This window comes from Mobula birostris, chromosome 29, assembly GCF_030028105.1.
Source record: "Mobula birostris isolate sMobBir1 chromosome 29, sMobBir1.hap1, whole genome shotgun sequence".
NCBI lineage: Eukaryota > Metazoa > Chordata > Chondrichthyes > Myliobatiformes > Myliobatidae > Mobula > Mobula birostris.
Window position 1 is genome coordinate 12,503,356 of NC_092398.1, and position 27,464 is coordinate 12,530,819.

Consider the following 27,464-nt stretch of genomic DNA (forward strand, 5'->3'; position numbering starts at 1 on the left):
GCATAGTGTTAAAGGGGTGGGAAGACTATTTTGTAACGTCATTACAACCTGGATCCTTTCCATTTAATTATATATTTGGTTAAAATAGTTCCCAAATTAAGGGCACAATTGAGAGCTTCCTGACTGGGTGCATCACTGCCTGGTATGGGAACTGTACTTCTCTCAATCGCAGGTCTCTGCAGAGAGTGGTGCGGACAGCCCAGCTCATCCGTAGATGTGAACTTCCCACTATTCAGAACATTTCCAAAGACAGGGGTGAAAAAAAGGGCCCGAAGGGTCACTGGGGACCCGAGTCACCCCAACCACAAACTGTTCTAGCTGCTACCATCCGGGAAACGGTACCGCAGCATAAAAGTCAGGAGCAATAGTCTCCGGGACAGCTTCTTCCACCAGGGCCGTCAGACTGATGAACTCACGCTGATTTGAGTGTACTCTATATAACATTGCCTGTTCTATTTATTATAAATTACTATGATTGCACATTTAGACGGAGACGTAAAGATATTTACTTCTCACGTCTGTGAAGGATGAAAGAAATAAAGTCAAATCAATTCAAAATGGATCCAGTTTTATTAGTTCCTGCTGAATAGGAGCTTGTCAATGACTGAGGTTGTTTCCTCTGAAGTGGCGGAGACCGAAGGGAGATCTGACAGAGATTTACAAGATTGAGAAACAAAGATAGACAGGAAATTAGAAATGTCTAACACCAGAGGGCATCCATTGAAGTTGAGGGGGGGATGTGAAAGGCAAGTTTTTTTTACTCAGAGAGTGGTAGATGTCTGGTATGCACTGTCTTGTATGCTGGCAGAGGCAAATACATTAGAGCTTTTAAGAGATATTTGGATGTAAGGAAGATGGGGGATATGGGCATGGTGTAGATAGGAGGGATTAGTGTTTGGCTGTTTTTGAATTGCTATTTAGCCTGGTCAGCACAACATTGTGGGCCGAATGGCCTGCCCCTGTGTTGTACTCTGTGTTCTCTGTAAGGCTGTAGAGACACTACTAGGCTGAGAGCAGAAATGCCTGTTGCGCGCACACAGCTGTCCAGTAGTTGCGAGTCAAGTTAAGAACAAGTAGGTATGGGATTTGATCATTCCCAATGACAGGACTGAACATAGCTGTCGGGTTAAAGCAGTTTCTCGAGCATCTTTAAAGCTGCAATGACTGCTCTCCAGGTGTAGTTACATTTACCACAAGAAAGTAGCATCCATTATCAAAGATTTAAAGTACATTTATTATCAAGGTATGTATGCAGTATACAACTCGGAGATCAGTCTTCTCACAGCCAGCCAATAAACAAAGAAACCCATGGAACAGAGAAACATCAACTGCCCCTCACCCCCATACAAAAACAAATCCAACAAACAGCAATAAAAACGAGCGAAAGGCATAGGACATCAAACAAAACTGCAATTCCAGGCACATTCCGTTCAGCTCAGTTCCAGTTCAATCTAGTGATGCGTTGTTTAGTATCTGCAGCCCACCCTGATCAAAATCACCCAAAATAGCAACCATGAACTAGAAATTTATCAACGTGAACTGTAAGAGTCCAATCCACAAACCGTGTCGATTAAACTTGGCCCAAGATCCAGCACCATCGAGGGAGAGACTGTCACACAGTCACACACAGACACTTTCCTCTGACAGCAGCCGGTGAGAGGCTGGAAGACGCCGCTGAACACCTACTCGCCATCCACTCTCGCCTCAATGACTTCAGTCTTCCTCGACGCTTTAATTGGTGAGAAATGGAGTCGACCATGGGCTCACACCCCGTCTCAGTGCTTCTTGGCCCCCAGGCCGCGTGCATCATGGAGCAGCCTCCGCCAGACAGCAAAGCGCTAGATCGCTCTGTCGGCCAGAACACACACCACCAAAATGTAGATCATAGGCTCCAACAGTAGCAGAACCACATTTGAAAGAAAGTTGTAAAAGTGAAAGTAGTTTTGTGAATGGTCTGGAGGATGCCACCCTCGGTCACGTTGTTCACTGGCACCATCTTCTCTGGCCATCCAGGCCATGCTTTCTGCTTGCCGTTGGCATCAGGAGCCTTAGGTCCCACACCACCCAGTTCAGGAACTGTTATTATCCCTCTAACCATCAAGCTGCTGAACCAGTGTGGGTAACTTTGCTCACCTCAACTCTTGAACTCATTCCACAACCTTGAGACTAACTTCCAAGAATTCTACAACTCTCATCCTCTCCTGGTTCCTAAAATATCTGCCATCTATTCAAGGTTTCTGCAGTCATTTTAGAACAGGTGATGCTGCATTGGAACCCTTGTTTAACTTCTTGTTTCATGTTCATGTGACAGACTGCAGCAGTGGGAGTCTGGTTGTTAACATGAAGTGTGCAACGGACAAAATGGAATTCTCTGACCACTACTCCACATTGGTCTAAATCATTGCCAAATCATCTCGATTCTTGAACCTGCCAAGGGAAAGAAGCAAACTTGGCTGAGAACAGGAAGAAAAAAAATTAGTAAGAATGCTGGGAAGAATTTGAATCCACAAACCCAATACTACAGGACTAGTATCTGTGGTATAAATGCATCTTTATTCTCAAGCCTCCTATATATATTGCTGACGAAAAAAAAATCACATTAGGGTACATTTATTCAGAAAATGTCAAAATCAAAAGTGCCTTTTTTTTTCCCCCAAGTATAATATGATAAAATGTACAATGCAGGGAATGGAATGGCTTTGAGTAAACAGATTCAAATTCATACTGAGCATGTCCACACAGCAGAGATTTTAAAGCCTAGGACCAGCAGCTACCTACTCAGCTCTGCAAAACCAATGGGTACAAAATATGTTAAGAATGCATCCTGTGGAAATTTATTGAGGGGAAAAAAAGCAAAATCCACACTAATCATAGTACTGTGAATATTGTTTTTTAAAAAAAAAACACTGAACTGTGCATGATTAGATTAAACCTAAAACTACAGCTCTGAACTTTCAAATGTTCCTTTATTTTCTAGAGATGCACCACCTTCTTCACTCATCTTTCACCTAATAAAAATGCAGAGCAATTAATATTCTGTGTGTAATATTGCCCCATTCCCACAAACCTCATGCAACGTTTTGTTCAGGTCTGGCTAGCAGCAGAAGAAACCTCACTGAGAATGCTGAGAGGAGTTCGAATCCACATAGGGCTCTAAACTGCATGGCCAAGTTTTACAGTATCAATGTAGTGCAGGTACCATAGAATATCTAACCCACCATACACACCCTACTTCTAGTCCTTAGGAGGCTCTGATGACCATCACTCAATGCACTCCAACATTCTAATGGGAAAGGAAAAGACTTGGAGGCAAGCAATTACAAATATAGTTAGTTCCAGCATGTAATATAAACACTGCGGGCTTTTTTTTTTAAAGTGGGAAAATAATTTCAGGGCAGATTTGGTTTCATCACTCCCACATACAAAAATGTAATTGCTGTATCCCAATAATAGGAAATGTCATAATATTTTCTAGTGATTCTCTTTCAGCATTAAATTGTACTTTATGCAGAACTCCTAGGAAAAAAAAGTCCTAGAACAGACACTTAGTTAGTACAGGGATCAGATCAGCTTCACAGGTTTTGAGTAATTAAACCTTGCTTTGACCTTGGAATACCAATTTCTAAAAGAAATCTGAAACAAAAAATGAAAGTTTTGGGAAATCAACACCACAGGTTAGCACATGAAAGATTTAAAATGTTTGCATTAATGAACTAAGAAAAAAAGGTATTGTAGTATCTACCTGAAAGTAGTGATTTGGGTACAGTGACATCTGTTTATTTATGAATTACTGCTGTTTGCCATTATATGCCTCCAAACCCATCTCATTATGCAGTTTCACCACGACAGAATTTGAAAAGAGTTCTATTCCACTGCTAAAAATCAATGTTTGACTCTGCTTCGCTTTAGGAAAATCTAGGACTATGCTTAAACAAATCACGACGACAGTAGATTGGGTGGACAACAGTGAAGTTTCTTGAATTGCAATGATCAGGATCATCGCCACATGGGACTCCCCCAGATGGAAAAGCTGGCCAGGTGATACTGAAACTCTGAACCATTTGCATGCTATTAGAAAATCTATTTGATAAAGGAATGAAAATATGCTGGTAAAACTCAAGACGATTACATATAATTTACAGTGCACATACAGAAGGCTAAATCTTACTGGCTTTACATATATTCACAAATAACCAATTTCTTGGCGCTTGGTCACAATCCATGAAATTCTCTGTGATTCACCAAGTTACAGTACAGACAGAAGATTTTCCCCACTGACATCAGTTTTCTGTACAGTTTCTTGTGTAGAGAAGCAGCAAGTGTTCAGAAGCAAGTTCATTTTTTGCTTGCCCACCAGATAATAAGGCCCAAAATGACAGCAACAATTGCGAGGAATACAATCAGAATGAATATCTTCTTGCGGGATTTTTTCTGAAAATACAAAAAGAAAAGAATAAATTAATTTTACATAGATTTCAGTAACTCAGTGGCTTTATCATTAGACAATGAGCATTTTCCCATGTTGTGCATTCAACCAGCATTCTTATACCACATCGAATAAACACACTGCAGAGTATATTTAATCAGTGCATTCAAATACAAAGACATAATCAATTATGCAAATAAAACTTATCTTTTTCTCAGAAAGGCAGCCCTTTGAAAGAAATTGATATATTAAAGCAGGAGCTCCCAACCCCTTTTTATGCCATGGAAAAATACCATTAAACAAGGAGTTGGTGGATGCCAGGTTGGGAATCCCTGTAACTACAGAGATATATAATAGATCTGGCCTCATTTGGAAAAGGATCAAATTATGCCACAAAAGTAGGAAATAATAAGGGAGTAAGCCATATAAAACTGAAAATCGAATGAGGGTCAATACATTAAGGAAGAAAATAACATTAAATGGTCCACTCTCCTCTCCTATCAGATTCCCTATTCCATAGCCACTGACCTTTCCCATGCACCTGACCTCACCTATCACCTTCCAGCTAGCCTCCTTCCCTTCTCTCCACCATTTTTATTCTGGCATCTTCCCCCTTCCTTCTCAGTCCTGAAGAAGGGTCTTCACCTGAAACATCGACCATCTATTCACTTCCATGTATGCTGCCTGGCCTGCTGAGTTCCTCTAGCATTTTGTGTGTGTAACATTAATGGGATTCAGAAGAGTTTTTCCATTTAAGGTTACAGCCTGCAGTAAATTATGTTAAAAAGTCTGATCCTGTTTCAGCCAGTTAAAATTATTACTGCATTTGAGTGCTCCTTGGAGCCTGGCTACCTGAGATGGATCTGATGGAATCTGACTAAATGTTGGGTTTAAGACAGGTTTGCTAATACATTCTGTTATAATATTTGGGTTCAGGACATGCCATTTCGTGCTAGCCTGGCTCTCTATTTAGATCAAGATGATGGACTTCGATTTACCCTGCATCCTGTTTATGATCAATAGCAACGTACACACAGCACGTTGTCTTCTTCCACAAATACCTCCAATTACTTTGCTCATATTTGATCCAAAGTTTCATGTTCAGGTCAGGACTAGTGTTAACTTTACATCCTCATATAAACTTCTTCAGTAATTGTTTAAGCAGCACAAAAAGGACTAACTGATCGCCTACAGGTAAACTACATTATTTCTTCACATACCTGAGACTTAAGGCCACAAGAGAAAAGACACATTCAGTAAGGTTGAAGGTGGAGGTGAATCAATTGTATTCAATAGAATAAAGTTCTTTTTAAAGAAAAAGTATGATGATGAAAATGCGAGACAAAGATCAGGTTTTGACTTGCTAATGAAAGTGGGTTAAAGTTCAACAAAAGCCAATTCCAATAATGCAGGAGTTCAAAAATATTACAAAGAGGAATATCTGAAACCTAAGCATACAAAGAAAAAAATAGTCCAGACAACCCTCTGGAGCTACAGCTTTCTGGATAAAAGAAATTCACAAATCACTACTTTAAAAATTGATATACGGAATAAAATATGGTCCCAGGTAATATATGAGAAAACTTTCTTCTCCACTTGCATATTTTGACCCACCCGACGCTGGCCCCCTGGGCCTGAGTTGACGTAGTAGTAGCACAGGTGACTGGGCTTTGCATTACAGGCCAATTTTTTTTTTAAATGAAACCATCCTGCACCACAGGTCTTTGGGGTTTGCCTGTGTACAATTCCGTTGTAGCAAAGGCAGTTTGATGTCTGTGTTAAAATTTAAGGAATCTGATGGTGATAGGCCAAAATTATTATTCTAGTTCAAGAATCAGGGACAAGGAGTCAATCTACAACTTGCTGAGCCAGTCAATAATTGAGAAATGTCAATAATTTTAAAATTTGATAATAAGAACATCACAATCAAACCTGATAATACGCTGCTCTTTGCAATTGGTGAGACCCCTGCTCAACATGTACTTCAGCACTTTCCACATTTGCTTCTATGCTATCTGCAGGAATCAAAACAGAAAAACTTTCAGCAGAGTCCAAATGGAAAAAGGAAAACCAATATCTACAATAACAGGCCTAGGAACCCAATAATAAAATAATTACAAATTCAAACATATTTAATTGGTAGTAAAGCAATACAGGGTTTTAAATATAGATTCATTCTCTTTAGCATCTGACATCACTGGCAATTAATTGCCACCCATTCAGAAGGTGGTAACTCACGTTCTTGATCCCACCATGTGATATTCTCCCATGTAACCACCTTTGCCCTGGTGGTAGAGGATGGAGGTTTGGGAGATGCCCAGCTGAGTACTGGCAGTGCATTTCATAGACGATGCACACCACAGGCAATGGTGCAAGGAACAAGTAATGAGGGCCTGTGATGAGGTGCCAATCAAAGCAAGCTGCTTTGTCCCAGATGGCATAGAGTTTCCCCAAATCCTCTGAAAACAACACTTACTCAGGGTAAGTCGAGAACATTCCATTACACTCACATCTTGGAGTCACCTGCAGAAGAATGCATTATGTGATGGGATGCAATTTGGGGTGTTGGGCTGGATCTTGTAAATCATATACCACACATGGTAGGACCATAGGGAGTAATGAAGAACAAAGGACCTTAATGGACAAGTCCAAGTAACTCTGAAAGTGGCAACTTAGGGAGAAAGGGCAAGACCAAAGAGACTGCAGATTCTGGAATCTAGAGCAAAAACAGCTGGAGGAACTCAACAAGTTAAGCAATATCTGTGGTGTGGTATGTAGGAGGGGAGAAATTATCTGATGTAGGGACTTGAGCTGAAATGTTGACATTTCCTTCCTCTGCCTTATGGATGCTGCTCAACTTGAATTCTACCAGCAGCTTCTTTCTTTGCTCCAAGTAGATGGTGTGGTGAATTCAGCTCTCACTGTTGACGCAGAGGGTATAAAAGTCTTCACCCCCCAATAAAATATCAGTAAGGCTACAGATGAAGTATTTCCCAAGAAAGCTTTGGAGCTGGTATTCTAAGAATATTAAAGCAACTGCTGGATGAGTATTAACATTTCCAAGGCACAGCAGGCTACAGACCAAGTGCTAGTGAAAGGGATTAGTGCAGATGGGTACTAAATAACGTTGGTGAGGCCTAATTTGGAGCACTGTGAGCAGTTTTGGTCACCTTCCTAAATGAAAGACGTAAATAAGGTTGTAAGAATACGGAGAAAATTTACAAGGATGTTGCTGGGTCTGGAGGACCTGAGTTCTAAGGAAAGATTGAATAGGTTAGGACTTTATTCTTTAAAACATAGAAGATTGAGGGGAGACTTGAAAGAAATATGAGGGATATAGGTAGGGTAAATGCAAACAGGCTTTTTCTACTGAGGTTGGGTGGGACTACAACCAGAGGTCATGGGTTAAGGGTGAAAGGTGAAAAGTTTAAAGGGAACATGAGGGGAAACTTCTTCATTCAGAGAGTTGTGAGAGTGTGAGACAAGTTGCCAGTGCACGTGATGTATACAAGCTCGATTTAAACACTTAAAAGAAGTTTGGATAGGTACATACAGTGGCATGCAAAAGCTTGGGCACCCCAGTCAAAATTTCTGTTACTGTGATTAGCTAAGTGAGTAAAAGATGAACTGATTTCCAAAAGGCATAAAGTTAAAGATGACATATTTCTTTAATATTTTAAGCTAGAAAACTTTATTTCCATCTTTTACAGTTTCAAAATAACAAAAAAGGAAAAGGGCCCAAAACAAAAGTTTGGGCACCCTGCATGGCAGTACTTAGGAACACCCCCTTTGGCGAGTATCACAACTTGTAAACACTTTTTGTAGCCAGCCAAGAGTCTTTCAATTCTTGTCTGGGGAATTTTCGCTTATTCTTCCTTGCAAAAGGTTTCTAGTTCTGTGAGATTCTTGGGCCATCTTGCATGCACTGCTCTTTTGAGGTCTATCCACAGATTTTCGATGATGTTTAGGTCGAGGGACTGTGAAGGCCATGGCAAAACCTTCAGCCTATTCAAAAAGTTCAAAGGAACATCTAAACAAGCCTGATGCATTTTGGAAACAAGTCCTGTGGACCGATGAAGTTAAAATAGAACTTTTTGGCTGCAATGAGCAAAGGTATATTTGGAGAAAAAAGGGTGCAGAATTTCATGAAAAGAACACCTCTCCAACTGTTAGGCACGGGGGTGGATCAATTATGCTTTGGGCTTGTGTTGCAGCCAGGGGCACAGGGACCATTTACTGGTAGAGGGAAGAATGAATTCAATTAAATACCAGCAAATTCTGGAAGCAAACATCACACCGTCTGTAAAAAAGCCAAAGATGAAAAGAGGATGGCTTCTACAACAGGATAATGATCCTAAACACACCTCAAAGTGCACAATGGACTACCTCAAGAGGCGCAAGCTGAAGGTTTTCCCATGGCCCTCACAGTCCCCCGATCTAAACATCATCGAGAATCTCTGGATAGACCTCAAAAGAGCAGTGCATGCAAGATGGCCCAAGAATCTCACAGAACTAGAAGGCTCTTGCAAGGAAGAACGAGCTAAAATCCCCAAAACAAGAATTGAAAGACTCTTAGCTGGCTACAAAAAGCGTTTACAAGCTGTGATACTTGCCAAAGGGGATGTTACTAAGTACTGCCATGCAGGGTGCCCAAACTTTTGTTTTGGGCCCTTTTCCTTTTTTGTTATTTTGAAACTGTAAAAGATGGAAATAAAGAAGCTTTCTAGCTTAAAATATTAAAGAAATATGTCATCTTTAACTTTATGCCTTTTGGAAATCAGTTCATCTTTTACTTGCTTAGCTATTCACAGTAACTGAAATTTTGACCGGGGTGCCCAAACTTTTGCATGCCACTGTAGATGGTAGGAGTATGGAGGGCTATGGCCCCAGTGCAGGTCAATGGGAGTAGGCAGTTTTAAGTCGTTCAATACAGACTGGATGGGCCATTCCCATTTAACAGCCCATGACTGGGTCTTGATGCAAGCAGGCATAGAGTACCTTACTTTCTGAGGAGTGAGAAATGGAACTGAGTATCAGCCAAACATAGAATCATCAAAAGGGCTTGTAAAAGTGAAATCAGGTCCAGCTCCATCGCTATCGAGGAGCTCACAGATGAGGTAGACTTGCAGTAAATGATGTTCTTAATATCCAGTGCTGCGTGATCGAACTTGAACTCAATTAGTAATTGTCTGCAAATGGCCACAATATGCCCTATACAGAAAATGTCAAGTCATTCATTCACCTGTGCACAAATGAAGCTTTTATCAAGTTTGAGACAAATTGCAATGCAGAGTAAAATCATTTTCACACAGCAGCTACTAGTGCTGTAACTGACCAAGGACCCCTGTGGCACTGTTATAGCAGATTTCCATTTTCCAACGTTAACAACTCAACTGGAGGATCACAAACGTTGAACAAAACTATTTAAAAAAATTAATGAAAGGAAGCACTTGCCAATCATATCTCCTTGATCGTGGATCATTATTGCCAAGTCTTTGAAAATCTGGTTGACATCTAAGATGTTGGCCTGGGTAACAGGAGAGTTTGAAAGAGCTGGTTAAGAAATCGGAAAATCTGTGCAACTCACAGAAATCAGATGGTTAAATTCTAATTGTGATTTCAGTTCACCCTACAGAAGCAATTTCCAGTATCTTCAGATTTCTTTATTTTATTTAGAGATTCAGTACAGTAACAGGCCTTTCTGACCCATGGTGCCCAATTACACCCATGTGATCCATTACTCTACTAATCCATACATCTTTGGGACGAAACTGGAGCATCTGGAGGAAACCCACATGGTCCCAGGGAGAACGTACAAACTCCTTACAGACAGGAGCATTAGTGAATCCAGGTCACTGTAATAGTACTACCTATCACATGAAATACGACAACAAACTGACTGAAATTCAATTATATTCTAGTGAATTAATAAATACAATACCATTGCAACACAGTAGACCAAATCTTTTCCCCTTAGATCCATAGTTAAAGAGTCACTCACAACACGCTGGAGGTAAATTCCCATAGATGCTGCCCGACCTGCTGAGTTCCTCCAGCGTGTTGTAAGTGTTGCTTTGACCCCAGCATCTGCAGATTATTTTGTGCTTACGTAGTTAAAGAGTAGAAGTGCATTGATTCAGGCGTAAGCAAGGTTGAGCAGTGAGTGCCTAGACAAACTTCCCCACACCAATACCCAGGTGCAAGCTCAAAGACATAAGCAGATCCGAGAGAGTGCTGCAGTGTAGGAGTCATCATCTTTTGGAGAAGTTATACCCAGGACCCATCTATTTCCTCAAGTGGGTCCAAAAGATTGAGGAGGAATATTCAGAGTATCACCTTCTGATTTCTACTTCTGGGCATTTACTTACATTCCTAATATTGCAGCATCTTCCAAGCAGTCCACAATCTTGTTGTTGAGTTTGGAGGCTTGTGTGTCTCAATGATTTGGAGAGCTATGTTGGCTGGAGTTAGGGCTTTATGCTTTAGCTCTTGGTAGGGTCAAAGGGTAGAGGCCAGACTAAGAGTGGTCTACTGGTCCTCCAGGTTCGGGGGTTCGGCTCAGGACTAACAACACTGACTGGTCAAACAAAATTGTTATGGAAACAGCAATGAAGGATCCTTCTACATCTGAGTGTGACGGTACTCCCCAGTCTCCACCCAGACTTGCATGACTGACAGCAGTGAAAACCGAGCTACTGACATGATGAACAAAGCCCTGAGCACTGCCAGAGATGGAGGACCTTCATTGCCGTCCTAAGTGCCAGCGGTGTAATGGGCAGTACAACTACGTTGCAGCATGGTGACACATCATTGGCTACAAAGAGCTTTGAGGTGAGCAGACCGGGCTCCCTAACAGAAATGTCTCTCCTATAAGCTTAATCAGCAGAGCTTAACAACTTGCTCCAGTCTGTATTATTCTAAAAAGAACCCGAAACTGATATACAAATGAAAAACGAACCTCAAGCTGCCGGATTGCAGTTTCTCGTTCCTTAATCAGTTGCAAGTCTTCTTCCGTTACTGCCACGTCTTCAGACTGAGCTTGTATTCGGTTCCAGTCTTCGTTACTAAAAAAAGTGAAATTCCTTCAATATTGCAACACAATGAAATTCCACTGGAGAATTTACATCTGCAAAGTTACATCAACTACGAAGCCAAATTACATCCCCAATACTTTATCCTATTTGGTTGATTTGCAGAAAGGACTTCAACAACAGTTAAGAATTGTTACACAATTCAAGCATCTGACTTTACGAATCATTATACAATGAAAATACTGTGGATTCCAGTTAATTGGGCCATCAGTTAGTCAGAGTAGCTGCTTATTTGGGTCAACTCTTAAAGAACAATTATTTTGTCTTTGCATTGCACTGCTGCTGCAAAACAAATTTCACGTTATACAGTCATTCAGACTCCACATAAACACCTTGCTTATTTATTCTCAAAGTTCAATATCCTTAAAATAATCAATGCCCCACCCTGGTCATTTTGCAGCCGTATCTTTACAATGGCTGAGAGACTGCACCCATTTATTTCTGTCTATTAATTTTCTTTAATAGCTAAGAATTTTGAATTTATACTATTTTCCCTTCATCCACGTAGACCAAGGATGATAAGAAAACGTGTGACGCCCTAGCCAAGTGAATCATAGCAAAGAGCTTTTCTGATCAAAAGTTCATGCTCTTACCTTTCAAATGATACAAGCTGTTCTTCTTTATGTTCATCATCACTGAGGCCACTCTGGAAACACAAAACATTTCCATCTTAGTTAAATTTCAAGATGATGGGATGAACCTACACTTAGAACTTGACTAAATATGAACAGATCCAATGTAAAGCAACACACAAAAAATGGTGGAGGAACTCGGCAGGCCAGGCAGCATCTATAAAAATGTACAAACAGTTCACGTGTTAGGCCGAGGCCCTTCTTCAGGACTGAGAAGGAAGGGGGAAGATGCCAGGATAAAAAGGTGGGGGGAGAGGAAGGAGGATAACTATAAGGTGATAGGTGAAGCCTGGAAAGGTAGAGGGACGAAGAGGAAGGAATCTGATAGGAGAGGGCAGTGGATCATAGGAGAAAGGGAAGGAAGAGGGAACCCAGGTGGAGATGATAACCAGGTGAGAAGAGGTAAGAGGCCAGAGTGGGGAATAGAAGAAGCAAGGAAGGAGGAAAGATTTTTTCTTTTAACCAGAAGAAGAAATCCATATTCAAACCATCAGGTTGGAGGCTATCCAGACTGAATACAAGGTGTTGCTCCTCCACCCAGAGGGGAGCCTCATCGTGGCAAGAGAGGCGGCCATGTCGGAACTGGAAGGGGAATAGGAACTAAAATGTTTGGCTACTAAGAAGTTCTGCTTTTGGTGGATGAAGCAGAGGTGCTTGATGAAGCAGTCCTCCATTTTACAACTGGTCTCACCCAATGTAGGAGGTTGGATTGGAGGCACCGAACACAATTGACAACCCCAGCAGATCCTCAGGATACTGTTTTGGGGCCCTAAATGGAGGTGAGGGAGGAGGTGAATGGGCAGATGTAGCTCTGCAGCCGCTTGCAGGGATCCAGTGTGAACCATGAAATTCTTTTTCTGAGATATTCCCTCAATATTGGCTGTAAGCAAACTTGCAGTAAGTTGCATAGTAATGGAGATAATCAAATAAGTATTAACTTTGCAAACTAAAAAAGCTACAGATGATGGAAATCCAAACACAATGCATCATCCATAGGGAGGGAAGCAGTCAATGTTAAGGACTTTTTATCAGAACTAGAAAAGAAAAATACTATATTTTAATTTGCAGACAGGGATTCAGGTGGAGAGAAGAGTGTGTGTGACAGGGCTTAGACCAAAGTTATCAGGGTTACAATTGATTTGGAAGAAAACAGCAGCTAGAAATAGAAGGGATAATGAAAGATATAATTGAAAAAAGGAACAGCCATGTCTGTGGAGTTTTTTTTTTAAAAGCAGGTGGTCAAATGAAATTGTTAAATTGATTGAATGCTGAGGGATACAACACACGTGCAACTGCTGCTTATTTTGTACATCACTGGAAGATGAAGACAGACGTCAGAGTAAGAGCAGGATAGCGATGTTTAACTACTCAGGGTCATCCTCGTGGACTGAATGGAATTGGGTGGAAGGTTTGCAGGCAATTGTGGGAGGTACAACCTCCATTTTGTTGTTTATTCTTTTCCCACCATTCCAGGTGAAGTAGCAATCCAAGTTAACACACGTAAAATGCTAGAAGAACTCAGGTCAGGTAGCATCTATGGAAATGAATAGGTAGTCGACGTTTTGGGTTGAGACCCATCTATTCACTTCCATAGATATTGCCTGACTTGTCAAGTTCCTCCAGCATTTTGTGTGTGCTGCTTTGGATTTCCAGCACCTGCAGAATTTTCTTGACTTCATGAAGTACCAATCCACTTGCATTTCTCTCAGTTTAGTATCCTGCATTTGGTACTCTGTGTGGACTCTTCTGCAATGTAGAAACCAAATGTGGTTTAAGAAACCTTTGTGGAGCACCTCCATTGTCCTGACATCTTTGATTAGTGCACTATCATCCTGTCTCTCCACTTTCCCAATTCTGATGATGGGTCCGTGATACATATACCCAAGTTACTGTCTCCATGGATATCATTTTAAGAATTCAAATACTTTTAAATACTTTATAATTTTGTCAAGTCACTTTTATTTATCACAGTATACAACTGTAAGTATATAATCTAAATTACTGCATATATTAAAATATTAGAATTCCTGCAAACACTTATCAAGCCATGAAATTACTCACTAATGACCTTCAAAAGCAATTAAACACCAAGAATTGGGTTACTGATAAATGACAGGCCACCCAAGTAATAACATGTGCAAATCAATTCACTTATTATGGTACACTGCTTTCTCAGAGTCTCCCAGGAAAATAGTTGTTTTTAAATAGTTTGTCAATTAAGTTGTGCACAAAAGGCTCCACTGGCTTATGCCATAGTACACTACCAAGATTCAAAATATGCAAAAGTGGGAGGAACAATGGGAAAAAGGAGAAAAAAAGTAAACTATCATTGATCCCTTTCAATCTACAGCATAAGAATCACCACCATCCAAGTCCCAAAGTAAAACTGATGAAATCAAATATTTAAAAAGTTCAATGTTATTATCAAAGTTCATATATGTCACCATATACAACACTGAGATTCATTTTCTTGTGGGCATACTCAATAAATTCAATAGCCGTAATAGAACCAATAGTTATTGATTCTGAATCTCAAAGTAAATTTGAGACTTGAAACTGAGTCTCAAAGTAAATTTGCAGGAATTCTTAATGAGGCACTAATGAAATGAAGTATTTAAAATTAAATAGCATTCCACTTCTGTCAAAAAAAACTTCACTTTTGTTGAAATTATAACTGTCTTCAACACTTGCATAGTATTTTTTTAAACATTGCAACTTTTTAAGTTAGGTTTAAAATACAATATTGAAGCATCTGTATCATTATATATGAGACATGGCCTGCTTGCATTTAGTGCTCCTGGTTTTTTTTTCCACTGCTCCATTTGTGGCCGAGCCCCCCCAAGTTTGTTTCAATACCACCCTGTAGCTTTGTGGTTTCATGCCAAACTGTTACAAATTGTATTGCAAACCACCTCCAAATATTTCAAATCAAAAGCATAACAGATATGCAAATTATTCAGGGTCAATCTATAAGAGCAGAGTATGCCATTGTTAATTACTTTCGTTTACTTCAAAAAAATATCTGGGAATTACAAATACCAGACTTCTGTCTTTAAGAACATTTGTGAAGTAAATGGCTTTTTGCAACAATCTGGTAGTTTTCCGGTCCTCAGGACAGATTTAAGGTCAGGGGAACTGCTGTACCACAGCCATGCCCTGTATTGCAGGTATGGTAACACAAGCACTATGGCTTTATAATAGACAGTGACCTATTTTCACTTACTGAGAGGCGTGACGCTGCTCTTGCCCTTGCTACAGATTCTTTCTCTTTTTCTGCAGCTTTTCGCTGCGCTGCTTGAAAGTTGTTCAAGGCTGCAGAAAATTCGTTCATGAGACGCTCCTTCTGTATTCTCTGCTGACGCTGAAATCGGGAAAGAAAAACTGCTTGAGATTTTCAAGTTGCAAAACATTTTAGGCCAAGACAATGCCTCAACACAACACCAAATTAAACATTTGAAATATTTTTTTTCCCCTACAACTATTTCAAAGGGAATTGTTTCTCTAGATAGCAAAACAATACTTGAAATCTGAGACGAGATCAGTTTTGGCATGGCCTGCAGTCATACAGCTCAACAGAATTCTCACATAGAGCAGTCCTGAGCAATGACCATATCACAGGTAGCACAGACACAGGCCTTGTCACCACCTTAATTCCAAATTTCAATGATCAAAGACAAATAGAAAAAGCTATATAAATAAAGGATATACTTAAAATTAAGTTAGTTATCTTTCCATTCAAGCTGTCAACCCCATTCAAATGAATGTGGCAATTTAAATGTGTCACCTATTGCAGACATCAATGAAGTGTGTCTGATTCCCAGTTCACTAGTTGATAGAACAATTCCCAGACTCTGTATGGATCAGCTAGTTAGCCCATCAGCACAATCTAGCTTGTTGTATTGAACTCTTACGCTACACAGTGCTGTATCTTTGACTTAAACTGCGTTGTTTAATGGATAATCTACATGTCGCAATTGATTTAGCGAATGCTTCTCCCCTTCCACCAGTTACTTCCATGGCAAACTCTGCTTTTAGGCTCATCCATAATACCTGAGCTGGCATTTACATAAAACACTGATATGATCAATAACCAAATTATTAGTCTTGAGTTGAGGTTTACAAAATCATGAGAGGCAAAGAGTAGACAGGGAGTATCTTTTTCCGCAGGGTAGAAACGTCTAATACCAGAGGGCACGCATCGAACGTGAGAGAGGGGTAGATTCAAAGAGGGTGTGAGAGGTAAGTGTTTTTTTGTACTTAAAAAGTGGTGGACACCTGGTTATGGTGGGAGAGGCAAATACGTTAGAGGCTTTTAAGAGACGTTTAGATAGGCACATGGAGGGATATGGACATTGTGTGGGCAGGACGGATTCACCTTTGATTTACTTTTTAGCTGGCTCGGCACAACGCTGGGCTGAAGGACCTGTTCCTGTGCTGTACTCTTCTATGTTCCCTGCACCATACCCGACTTGGGTGCTCACATGAGTCTTTAAAATAATTAATTACTTGGAGAGAAAATGTGAAGAGTCCAAAACAAGGGACCATAAATTCAAAGTGGTCATGAAAAAATCCAATAGGGGAAGGAGAAATGTGCTTACCATATGGAATCAGAGAGGTTGGGAGAAGTGGTTTAAACGCCTTCAGAAAAGGAGTGTGTACATGATAGAAACCCAAATTGAACATTAGGAGCAGATTGACAGAACTGGAGAAGACTTTTACAAAAAGAGGGGGGAAAAGGTCCAGAAATTAGTTGAGCTAGGTGACCTGTTTGTCTGCCATAAATTCAAAATAATTCTCTGCAGAGAACTGGGAGTTTTACATGCACACATTCAATGAGAAGTTTGACAGGCCCACCTGTCTCTCACTGCACTGAATTGACTCATGAATAGGGAATAAGATTTTAAAAGACTAACACAATGTAAAGCGCTATTTTATACAACATTTAGAATGTTTAAAAGTGAAGACAATGCACGTTCATACACAATAGTAAGCTTCTGCTAAAAAGCTCTTGAAGTGAACCACAAGTCTTGTTTAATTACAGACTCAATATGACTTCCCAATCCCGTGTATATATGCTTGGCCTAGGTGACAAACAGTTAAGCTTGGGAACTGCATAAAGATATTGATCAGGTTATGTTATAGAGCAAAGCTTAGACAAACCAAGATTACAACTCAGGTCCCAGAGAGGTGGTCCTTCTTCTGTAAAACACTCACCTGCTCAGTATATGTTAAAGGTAGGGATCCAAGCTCCTTCAGGTGATTATTGGTTTCCTTTGCTAACTGGTTTGTGTAGTGTTGCAGACGCTGCCTGCAAAGATGGATTAAACAGTTTACTCAAGAGGATACAAGCAGTTTTCAGGTTTGGCCATTTTTTGAGGAATTAGCTTCCATTTCTAAAATTGGGATCCATCACTGATGTGCAATAAATTAATAATGACGATTGCTCAAAACAGTTTCACAACATTGACAGCTCTATACAAGAGATTAAATGAAAAAGAAATCACAGAACACATCACCTTTTCTTTACCAACAATCATCCCTTAAACCTTAATTATTTTATATCATTATTTTATAAATCCCCTACCTCTATTATACCCATTTTGATTTTCCTTCTTATAGGTAATGGTGACTTCAACCAAGGCTAATAATGTTTCACACACTGCAGGCAAAGCCTCAAATGTACCATCCAAAAGAGTATTAAAAAGTTTGTCAATTTACCATTCAAAGGTAAGTAGCAACGTCTACCTGTTAACTAGATTAACTAGCTGTACTGCCAAATAAAGGAATAACCAGATTTCCAGCTATGGACATATTGAACTAGTCATACTTTATTGATCCCAAGGGAAATTGGTTCTCGTTACAGTTGCACCATAAATAATTAAATAGTAATATGTAAATTATGCCAGGAAGTAAGTCCAGGACCAGCCTATTGGCTCAGGGTGTCTGACCCTCCAAGGGAGGAGTTGTAAAGTTTGATTGGCACAGGCAGGAATGACTTCCTATGACGCTCAGTGTTGCATCTCGGTGGAATGAGTCTCTGGCTGAATGTACTCCTGTGCCCAACCAGTACACTATGTAGTGGATGGGAGACATTGTCCAAGATGGCATGCAACTTGGACAGCATCCAAGCAAATAATTAATTTTGTCATTTTAAGACCCAAATCCAGTGGCTCAATAAATGAATATTTAAATTACTCCAGTTACTGGTTCCATAGGATAACTATTTGTTCTGAATTAAAGATCCAGAATATAATGTCTCCTCCAAGAGGACCACAACCCTTGTCATAGGGTTTGGAGACTTGCGTGCCTCAGTGACCCGGAGAGCTACGTTGGCAGGAGTCAGGGCCTTGTGCTTTGGTAGGGTCGCCCATGCCAAACAGGTCAAGGGGTAGAAGCCAGATAAATGTGGTCCACAGGTCTTCTAGGTTCAGGGATTCAGCTCAAGGCCAACAACTCTAACTGGTCAAAAACCAATTGTGATGGAAACAGCAATGAAGAATCCTTCTATGCAGAGATGGAGGGCCTTCATCACTGCCCTAAACGCCAGGCGCAATGGGTGTGTGTAAATATAATGTCTAATCTGCAATTGACATATTACCAATATGGCTATACTCAGCAAAAATGCATTATGAAATGTACTTAACTGTACAAGTTCTGAGCTGCATCCGCAAAACATGGCCTATTTATAGTATGATATACAATCTCTATCTCTCACAGACATACTTACAGTCTGTCCTGAAGTTCACTTGTATCTTGTTGTGTTCCCAGTTGTTGCACCAATGTATTAATCTGTGCAGCTGTTAATAATAAATAATGAATTGCAGCAAATTCCTAGGACATGAAGATGGCTGATCAGTGCATGTATATTTAAACACTTAACTCAAACGGGGGAAAATAAAAAAAATCCAGTTAACTGGCAAAAAAAAATGCTCTTTATAAAATGATCTTTAGTATCTTTCTAGAATGCCATGTAGCATTCTGTTCGATGTTAAATTTAACTTCCCCATCCCCCACCCCCAAGAAATCAGCTAAGTTTTGAAGTTGAAATAAGCAAATGAAAACAGTATAATCTTATGATGAGGAAGAATGAGAGAAGATTTACTCGAGCATTTTTTAACACCGTGGACCAATACCAATAGCATTCATGAATTCCAGGCTGAGAACACCTGCACTAGAACTCACGTGGAATGATTGAATTCAATGGTCCATTTCTGTGCTGCATATCATTTCAGATGTAAATCACTATGAGGACAACAAGGCTGCAGACCTGCTCAAGACTGGGAACTAAATATTATTTAACTTCTAGAAGAGACTTTACTAAATTGGAAATTGAAAATGTAGATGGGCTTGGGATGCCCTGATAAAGAATGGTATAGAGAAAGAAAGATCTTAGGTTGGTAAAAAAATAAATCAAGATTTGTAATTAGTTTTGGCAGGCCTAGGGAAAAAGTCAAGAACAAAAATGGGTGATGCCATGGGAGTTACAGTAGCAGGAAGACTTGAAGAGTTAAATTTAGAGTTGCGACTTTATCCTATATGTGAATGGATGGAACCTAACTTGCAGTAAGATTTCATGCAATACTTGGCGGTTTGTATCAATCAGTACGGTACAAAACCAACTTTCGATTTGTCATACACAGAGACAAAATTGATTGTCAGAAAACAATATCTGGAGATGAGTGATCCTAATGGATTTAGCTATTAAATTCTACTTCAAATTTGCTAAGTCCAAAACTGAGGGCTTAAATCTGAGCAAATCAAATTACAATTTTCTAGGGAAATACGAGCTGTGATGGGAAACTAGATTCAACGAATCGTCTGTAGTTTTAAAAAAAAACATATCAGTAATAATTAACACACAAAGTGCTGGAGGAACTCAGCAGCCAGGCAGCATCTATGGAAAAGAGTAGAGTCTTTTCCGGCCGAGAGCCTTCGGCAGGACTGCGTGTTGCTTGGATTTCCAGCATCTGCAGATTTTCTCTTGCTCGTGATTCAATTATAATTAAGGCTTGCTATAATTCAAAGTCAACTATATGACATACCCTCATTCACTGTCAAACTATATTTTTTGTGAAGTTGTTGATGTGGAATATCAATATAGGTTAAGGGATCGATCAATTCGGATGCGGGAAGTGGAAGGAATCTCTGAGGGGTTGCCAATTTAAGATAGGAGGCAAAATTTGAGGAACATAAGTCCTGAGAACTCTTCTGCACAAGACAGTTGAAGTACAGCCTTAGAATCGTCGGAGGATCAGAGGTGGAGAGGGTCAGCAACATTAAATTCCTGGGTGTTGCCATTTCAGAGGATCTCCCCTGAACCCAGAATGCACGTACAATTGTGAAGAAAGAACAGCACTGCCTAAACTTCCTTAGGAGTCTGCAGAGATTCAGCATGACATCTAAAACTTGGATAAACTTGTATAAATGTGTAGTGGAGAGTGTATTGGCTGGCTGCATCACAATCTGGTATGGCAGCACCAATGCCTTTGAACAGAGAATCCTATACAAAGTAGTGAATATGGCCCAGCACATTGCAGGTAAGCCCTCCCAACCACTGAGCACATCTACATGAAATGCTGTCATGGGAAAGCAGCATCCATGAAAGATCTCTACCACCCAGGCCATGCTCTCTTCTTGTTGCTGCCATCAGAGCTTCAGGACTTGTACCACCAGGTTCCAGAGCAGTTACTACCCCTCAACCATCAAGCTCTTGAACAAAGGGGACAACTACACTCACTTGCACGTCCATTGAGATGTTCCCACAACTAGTGATCTCACTTTAAGGACTCTATCTCATGCTCTCATTATTTATTGCTACTTATTTATATTTGCATTTGCACAGTTTGTTGTCTTCTGCACTCTGGTTGATCTTTCATTGATCCTGTTTACAGTTACTATTCTATAGATTTGCTGAGTATGCCCGCAGGAAAATGAATCCCAGGGTTGCATAGAGTGACATATACGTACTCTGATAATAAAATTTACTTTGAACTTCCAATATTTTCAAAACACATGCTGTAAAGCCATCCAACTATTCAAAATTCCAAATGACCTAGAATCCCTTCTTTACCAGACCAGGTTCACTGGAAAATTTATTACACCATCCTACAAATGTACGTCTCAGTTAGTATCATCTTAATAGCAGGGCTGGTTTGAGTGAGCTGGCAGCTTACACGTGGTAATCTCTGGTGCAAGTAGATTCTGAAGGAAATTGATAAAGATGAGCTTTATTGTCACATTTAGTGACATGCATTGTTTGTGTCACTGAGGATTGTGCAAGTGTCACCATGCTTCAGGCAGCAACGGAGCATGCTCACAACTCCCTCATCCTAACTGCATGCCTTTGGAATGTGGGAGGAAATGGGAGCACTAGGAGGAAACCCATGCAGCTACAGGTGCCATGAATTCTGATGAGAACATAGAGTTGGGGTCACAGTCAAACTAGCCGAACAATTGATGATACAAATGGCCTGCTCTTAGTTAGTACGTGGATCTGCATTGCACAATGAACACATAACTGAGGTCTAAGACAGTTTAAAGTCAACAAAAACTACTTCACCCACTTTAAAAGAAACCAAAGCTGCTGTTAACATCATTTCCTTTCATAGCAACGACCTTCCCATTAATGACTAACTTGGTCAATAAGTGAAATAAGCACAGCCTAAAAAGCTATTCCCCAAGTTTAAAGATTTCAGTACAACTTTTTTTCCCCAAGTTGTAGAAAACCCAAATACTTACTATTCTGTGTAATCTTCTGGATGTTGATACTGCATGTTTGAATGAGTGTATTAAAGTCCTGCGGCTGTGAGTGGTAGCTAAAGCGGCTGTCTTCAATTCTTCCGTAAGACATGGCTGCGTGAGGGGTTGGCGATGACCCAGCACAAAGAGCGATCACGATCCCGTGTTCCCTTCAATAAGAGAACTGGAGAAAAAGGAAACATGCAAACATAAAAGTTAAACTATTTGGCAAGACAAGAATTAATACAAAGCAATTTTCTCAAGTTACACCAAAAGATATTTTTCTTCTGCCCTCTACCAAGTTAATAAAGCATATTTTTTTTAAGCATTACAGTACCAGGTAAATCGAATCCAAGATTTCATCAGACATGAAGTGGTTATTTGGTCCACTGTTCCATCCCAGTTGGCTAAACTAATGGACTCTCTTAGTTTAAAAAAAAGATCAAGGTATTTTTCAGCAAGGCATTTCTAAGCTGGTCCCAACATAGCAATGCAGCTATAAAGGCAGCAAGACAGCGGCTATATTTCATAAAGAGTTTGAAGAGATTGGGGTTGTCACCTAACACACTGGAAACTTCTACAGATGTACCGTGGAGAACATTCTGACAGGCTGCATCACCATCTGGTATGGGGGTGGGGTGACTACTACTGCAAGGGACCGAAAGAAGCTACAGAAAGTTCTAAACTTAGTCAGCTCAGTCTTGGGTTCTAGCCTCCATAGTATCCAAGACAACCTCAAGAGCGGTTCCTCAGAAAGATGGCATCCATTATTAAGGACCCTATCACCCAGGGCATGCCTTCTTGTCATTGTTACCATCAAGAAGGAGGTACAGAAGCCTGAAGGTACACACTCAGCAATTCCGAAACAGCTTCTTCCCCTTTGCCCTTTGCCATCCGATTCCTAAATGGACATCGATCCCATGAACACTACCTCACTTCTTAAAAAATAAACATATTATTTGCTTTTGCACTATTTTAATCTATTCTGTGTGTGTTTTGTGTGTGTGTGTGTGTGTGTGTGTGTGTGTGTGTGTGTATATATATATATATATATATACAACGTACACATATACATACACACTATAATTGATTTACTTACTTATTTGCTTTCTATATTATCATGTATTACTGCCACTAAGTTAACAAATTTCACGACATATTCAATAATAATAAACCTGATTCTGATTCTAGCCCTATCTTCAGGTCAGCTGGAACAATCGAGAGCTAGTAAATCATAGTATCATTCCATCTGTGTTTATAAATAAGACAGTGGAAATCTTCAGCCTCAACCAGAATTCTGATTTCTCTTTTCCTGTTTACACCAACTATAGATCTTAATCTGGCAATGACATCACTTGGTCTAGACAAGTAAAGATGTTTTAGACTAAAGTTTTCAATAGAACTGCAGGACTCAATATTGAATTCTCCAATTTTGGATAAAATGTTCTTTCCTTCCGTTTTAAAAATCAGGACTGGGTGTTTTTTGTTCTGCTACCATTTCCCTTTTTTCATTTGTCTACTTTTAGTCTGTTGGGCAACATTACCTAGACATTACAGCATAGTATTCTGCACAACACATACAGGAGCTTAAGTACCTGTTTAATAGCTATTTTACCAAATAACAGACAATTCCTTCCCCCTCCCCACCCGCCCACATCTATTGCCCTTCCCTTACCTTCTCTGCTAGTTGGACTAATTTGACCCAACAATGTGGTTTTGACCAAAGGTCCTCTCCCCACTGATGCTGCCTGACCTGCTGGACTTTTCATCATGCTGTTTGTCATCTCAATCCACACTAGTGCAAGACCTCCAATTCCATGTGCTCGAATGTCATTTATCAACTTTTTTTTGTGAAATCCCTCAAAAGCCTTCCAAAAAAATTCAAATGTACCATATCTAGTGGTGCCTACTTATCTCTCCTACCAGCCCATTTCTCAAAGAGGACAGATTAGTCAATCAGGGCTTCCCCTTCATAAATCCCTGCTGACTAATTAAATCATTATTTTTGTAAATGTCTAGATCTCACAGCCTTCATTACAGACTATAGCATTTTCTCTGTCAGGCCAACAGGTCAGGCCATTTTCATTTTTTTTTAAATAAAAGGACAGATATTTGTTGCCCTCAAATCTGCAGGACTTCGGATGATTACAACCAGAATATCCATTATATCCAGAGACATCCCTTTCAAAACTCTGGATAAAGATCAGGCCCTTGAGATTTATCAGCCCATTCTACTAATACTTCTTTAAGTAATACTTATGATCTCAACTGCATTTGCATGGCCAGTATTTCTGGGGATTTTTTTTTGTCTTCCTTCATGAACAGTATTTGATTAGTTGCTCTGTCATATTCTTATTCCTTATTGTAGATTCCCTTTTTCTGGTAAGCACCTGCATATATCCCTTAGAGTCATTGAAAAGTACAGCACAGAAACAGGCCATTCAGTCCATCTAATATGTGCCAAATCATCATGGCTTATTCGCATCAACCTGCACCAGCTGTAGAGCGCTCCAAACCCCTACCATCCATGTAACTATCCAAACTTCACTTAAACATTGAAATCAAAATCACATCCACCACTTGCGCTGGCAGCTCATTCCACACTCTCACCACCCTCTAAATTCCCCTTAATCTTTTCACCTTTCACTCTTAACCCATGACCTCCTGTTGTAGTCTCACCCAACCTCAGTAGAAAAAGCCTGCTTCTATTTACCCTCTCTATATGCCTTATAATTTTGTATACCTCCATCAAATCTCCTCTCAATCTTCCACATTCGAAGTAATAAAGCCCTAATCTATTCAATCTTTCCTTATAACTCAGGTCTGCCAGTCTCAACAATGTTCCTGTAAATTTTCTCTACACTCTTTCAATCTTATTTACATCTTTCCTATGGGTAAGTGGCCAAAACTGCACGATACACCAAATTAGGTCTCACCAACTTCTTACACAACCTCAAAATAACATCCCATCTCCTGTACTCAATACATTGATTCATGAAGGCCAATGTGCCAAAAGTTTTCTTTACAACTTTATCTACATGTGACACTACTTTCAACGAATTATACACCTGTATTCCCAGATCCCTTTGTTCTACCGCACTCCTCAGTGCTCCACCATTCATTCTATAAGATCTACCTTGGTTTATTTATTAATGCACCAATAGCTCACCATTAGCTTACCTTCATTTACTATTTACTCTTTATTAATTTCTTGATAAACCTCTGAAACAACTAGTACTCAGGCTTACTGTCTCTTCCCACCCCACCCCCCACCCCAGCAATGCCATCAGTTTTTCGAGAGCCTTAACTTTATGTTTAATCCCTCGTGTAATTCCACAGTAGGACCATTTTTCCTGTTGTGCCTTAAATTAATTCATATCTATTGCAAATTATGCATTTGTGTGAACGCAAGCCACTGAATTCCATAATCTGATCCATGTCAAATCTCCTGTTATTTTCGATCCCTGGGTTCTTTTAGTTCAAGAATGGGCAAGAAACTTTTATTTGTTGATTCTTCACGGCCGTTTATTCTAAAGCTTAAACAAAGATACAGAGAATTTGAAACTAAGTGAGGAGTTGAAAAGCAAAGATTGAAGCGATTCAGTGAAAAGATGGTGTCTTTGAAAAATCTATCACCTTTATATTCAAGTTAACATAAATTCCTTAGATAAGAATAAACCAATCAACGGTTGCAAAATCATAACACATGGGCTATGTGCTAATACTCAGCCAATTAAAAAAATGACAATATCTAACTGCTATACTGCCTCCTGCCAGTAAGTGGGGACGAACTACCACATACGTGTGAAAAATGCACAAGTTTGTTAAAGATACAAAGTATGTCAGTAAGAAACTACAATTTTAGTCTTGGATTAATCCAACTAATATTTTATATGCCCTTATATTCCATACATCTTTGCCATGCTCTTTAAGAAGCACCTAGCTAAGAGCTTGACATTCAATAGCTCCACAGTATAGGTCTTTGAACAGATCAATAAGTATGCTGATATTCCTATTTAAATGTTAGCTCCCTCTTGAAGGTCTCTACTGTTCAGTTCTCATCAACAATGTACTGAATTCAAAATCCTTGTTTCACTTATAGATGCAAGAGTCTGCAGATGCTGGAAATCTGGAGCAGGATGCTGCAGGAACTCAGCAGGTCAGGCAGCATCAATGGAGGGTGGAATCCTGTCATTAGACCTTTTGGCTTCTGCCCTCTTTCTTCCCATTTCCAATGAGGGGCCTTGGCCTGAAACTCAACAAGACATTGCCTGTCCTGGTGGGTGGGTGAGTTGCTGTCTCATTTCTAAATGATTTTACACCATATGATAGAACAGCAGAATTAGGCCATATGGCCCATTGAGTCTGCTTCTCCATTTTACATAGCCTAAACCACTTCCCTCCTAGCTCCAATCGCCTGCCCGCTCCCTGTATCCTTTCTTGCCCTGATGAATCAATAATCAATCAACCCCTGCCTTAAATATACCCAATGAGTTTGTCTCCAAATTCCAGAGATTCACCACCGTCTGACTAAAGAAAATCCTCATCTCCATTCTAAATGGACATCCCTCTATTCTGAGGCTGTGTCCTCTGGTCTTAGACTCCCCCGTCACAGGAAATATCCTGTCATTAGACCTTTACTCTCTCAAGGCCTTTCAACATTTTTAAGCCACAACCTAATTTGCCCTGTATCCTGGTCTTTTACAGCTCAAAGTCTTTCCCGTTCCAATTCTGGTCTACAGCACTTCCTCTCCTTCACTTGTTGTGTTCAATTTGCCGTGACTTGGTTCAGCCCTGCACCATTTTACCGGTCGAAGCCAAGAGGGCTCCTGCCCTTCCGCGCAGCACGGTAGGATGGTCACCTCATCCACAGGGCAGTCGGGGATGTCAACACCGCGGCCGAAGGGCCAGCTTCTCCTTCCCTCTGGAACTGCGAAACGTTGCGCCCTTGACCACACTGCGCATGCGCCTCCCACCCCACCGCCGCTCCATTCTCCAGCGAACGGGTGACAGCGCCCCCGACAGCAGAACCTGCCCACCGCCGCAGGGCGACAGCCCCCTCGCCCGGCACCTGGCGACAAGCTACACCTCACATTACCCTCCCAAGATAACAGCTTTATTTGAAAAAAAAATCATACCAGAGATAGTTCCCTCCAACAGCTAGCCGCTATCGCTTCCGACCGAGGGCCCGCCGGGTCACCTGATAATTACGTAATCAACGAGGCCCCACCCCGTCATTACGCGATGACGTCACCCTCATTCCTGTCAGTCCATGGGCCAAGACGTCGTCGCCTGGAGCAATAGTGGGTCCCTGCTGTTGGCATTTCAAAACTAAAAGTAAACTTTGTTATCAAAGTCCACTTATGTCATCAGATACAACCTTGAGGTTTTTCCTGCGGGCATCCTCAGCAGATCTGTAGAATAGTAACAATAACAGGATCAATGAACCATCAGCCAAAGTGCAGAAGACAACAAATTGTGCAAATGCAAATATAAATAAATAGCAATAAATAACGAGAGCATGAGATAACGAGTCCTTAAAGTGAGGTAATTGGTTGTAGGCACATTTCAATGATG

General features: G+C 40.4%; 1 protein-coding gene across 3 annotated transcripts; it reads right to left on the bottom strand.

The window, feature by feature from the left end:
• Positions 1 to 2,534: 2,534 nt before the first annotated feature.
• Positions 2,535 to 27,113, bottom strand: stx12 (syntaxin 12). Of its 3 annotated transcripts, none has more exons than XM_072246433.1 (10): positions 27,026 to 27,113; positions 21,888 to 22,071; positions 18,877 to 18,946; positions 17,364 to 17,457; positions 15,373 to 15,510; positions 12,111 to 12,163; positions 11,385 to 11,490; positions 9,881 to 9,953; positions 6,359 to 6,441; positions 2,535 to 4,431 (listed from the first exon to the last, which is right to left on the bottom strand). In XM_072246433.1, exons 2-10 carry the CDS (start codon positions 21,997 to 21,999, stop codon positions 4,336 to 4,338), a joined length of 825 nt encoding a protein of 274 aa, XP_072102534.1. In that variant the 5' UTR covers positions 22,000 to 22,071; positions 27,026 to 27,113; the 3' UTR covers positions 2,535 to 4,335. The 3 variants fall into 3 exon arrangements, with proteins under 3 accessions (XP_072102534.1, XP_072102536.1, XP_072102535.1); XM_072246435.1 differs by lacking the exon at positions 27,026 to 27,113 and adding an exon at positions 26,750 to 26,839; XM_072246434.1 differs by lacking the exon at positions 27,026 to 27,113 and adding an exon at positions 26,696 to 26,797.
• Between the last annotated feature and the right edge of the window lie 351 nt (positions 27,114 to 27,464).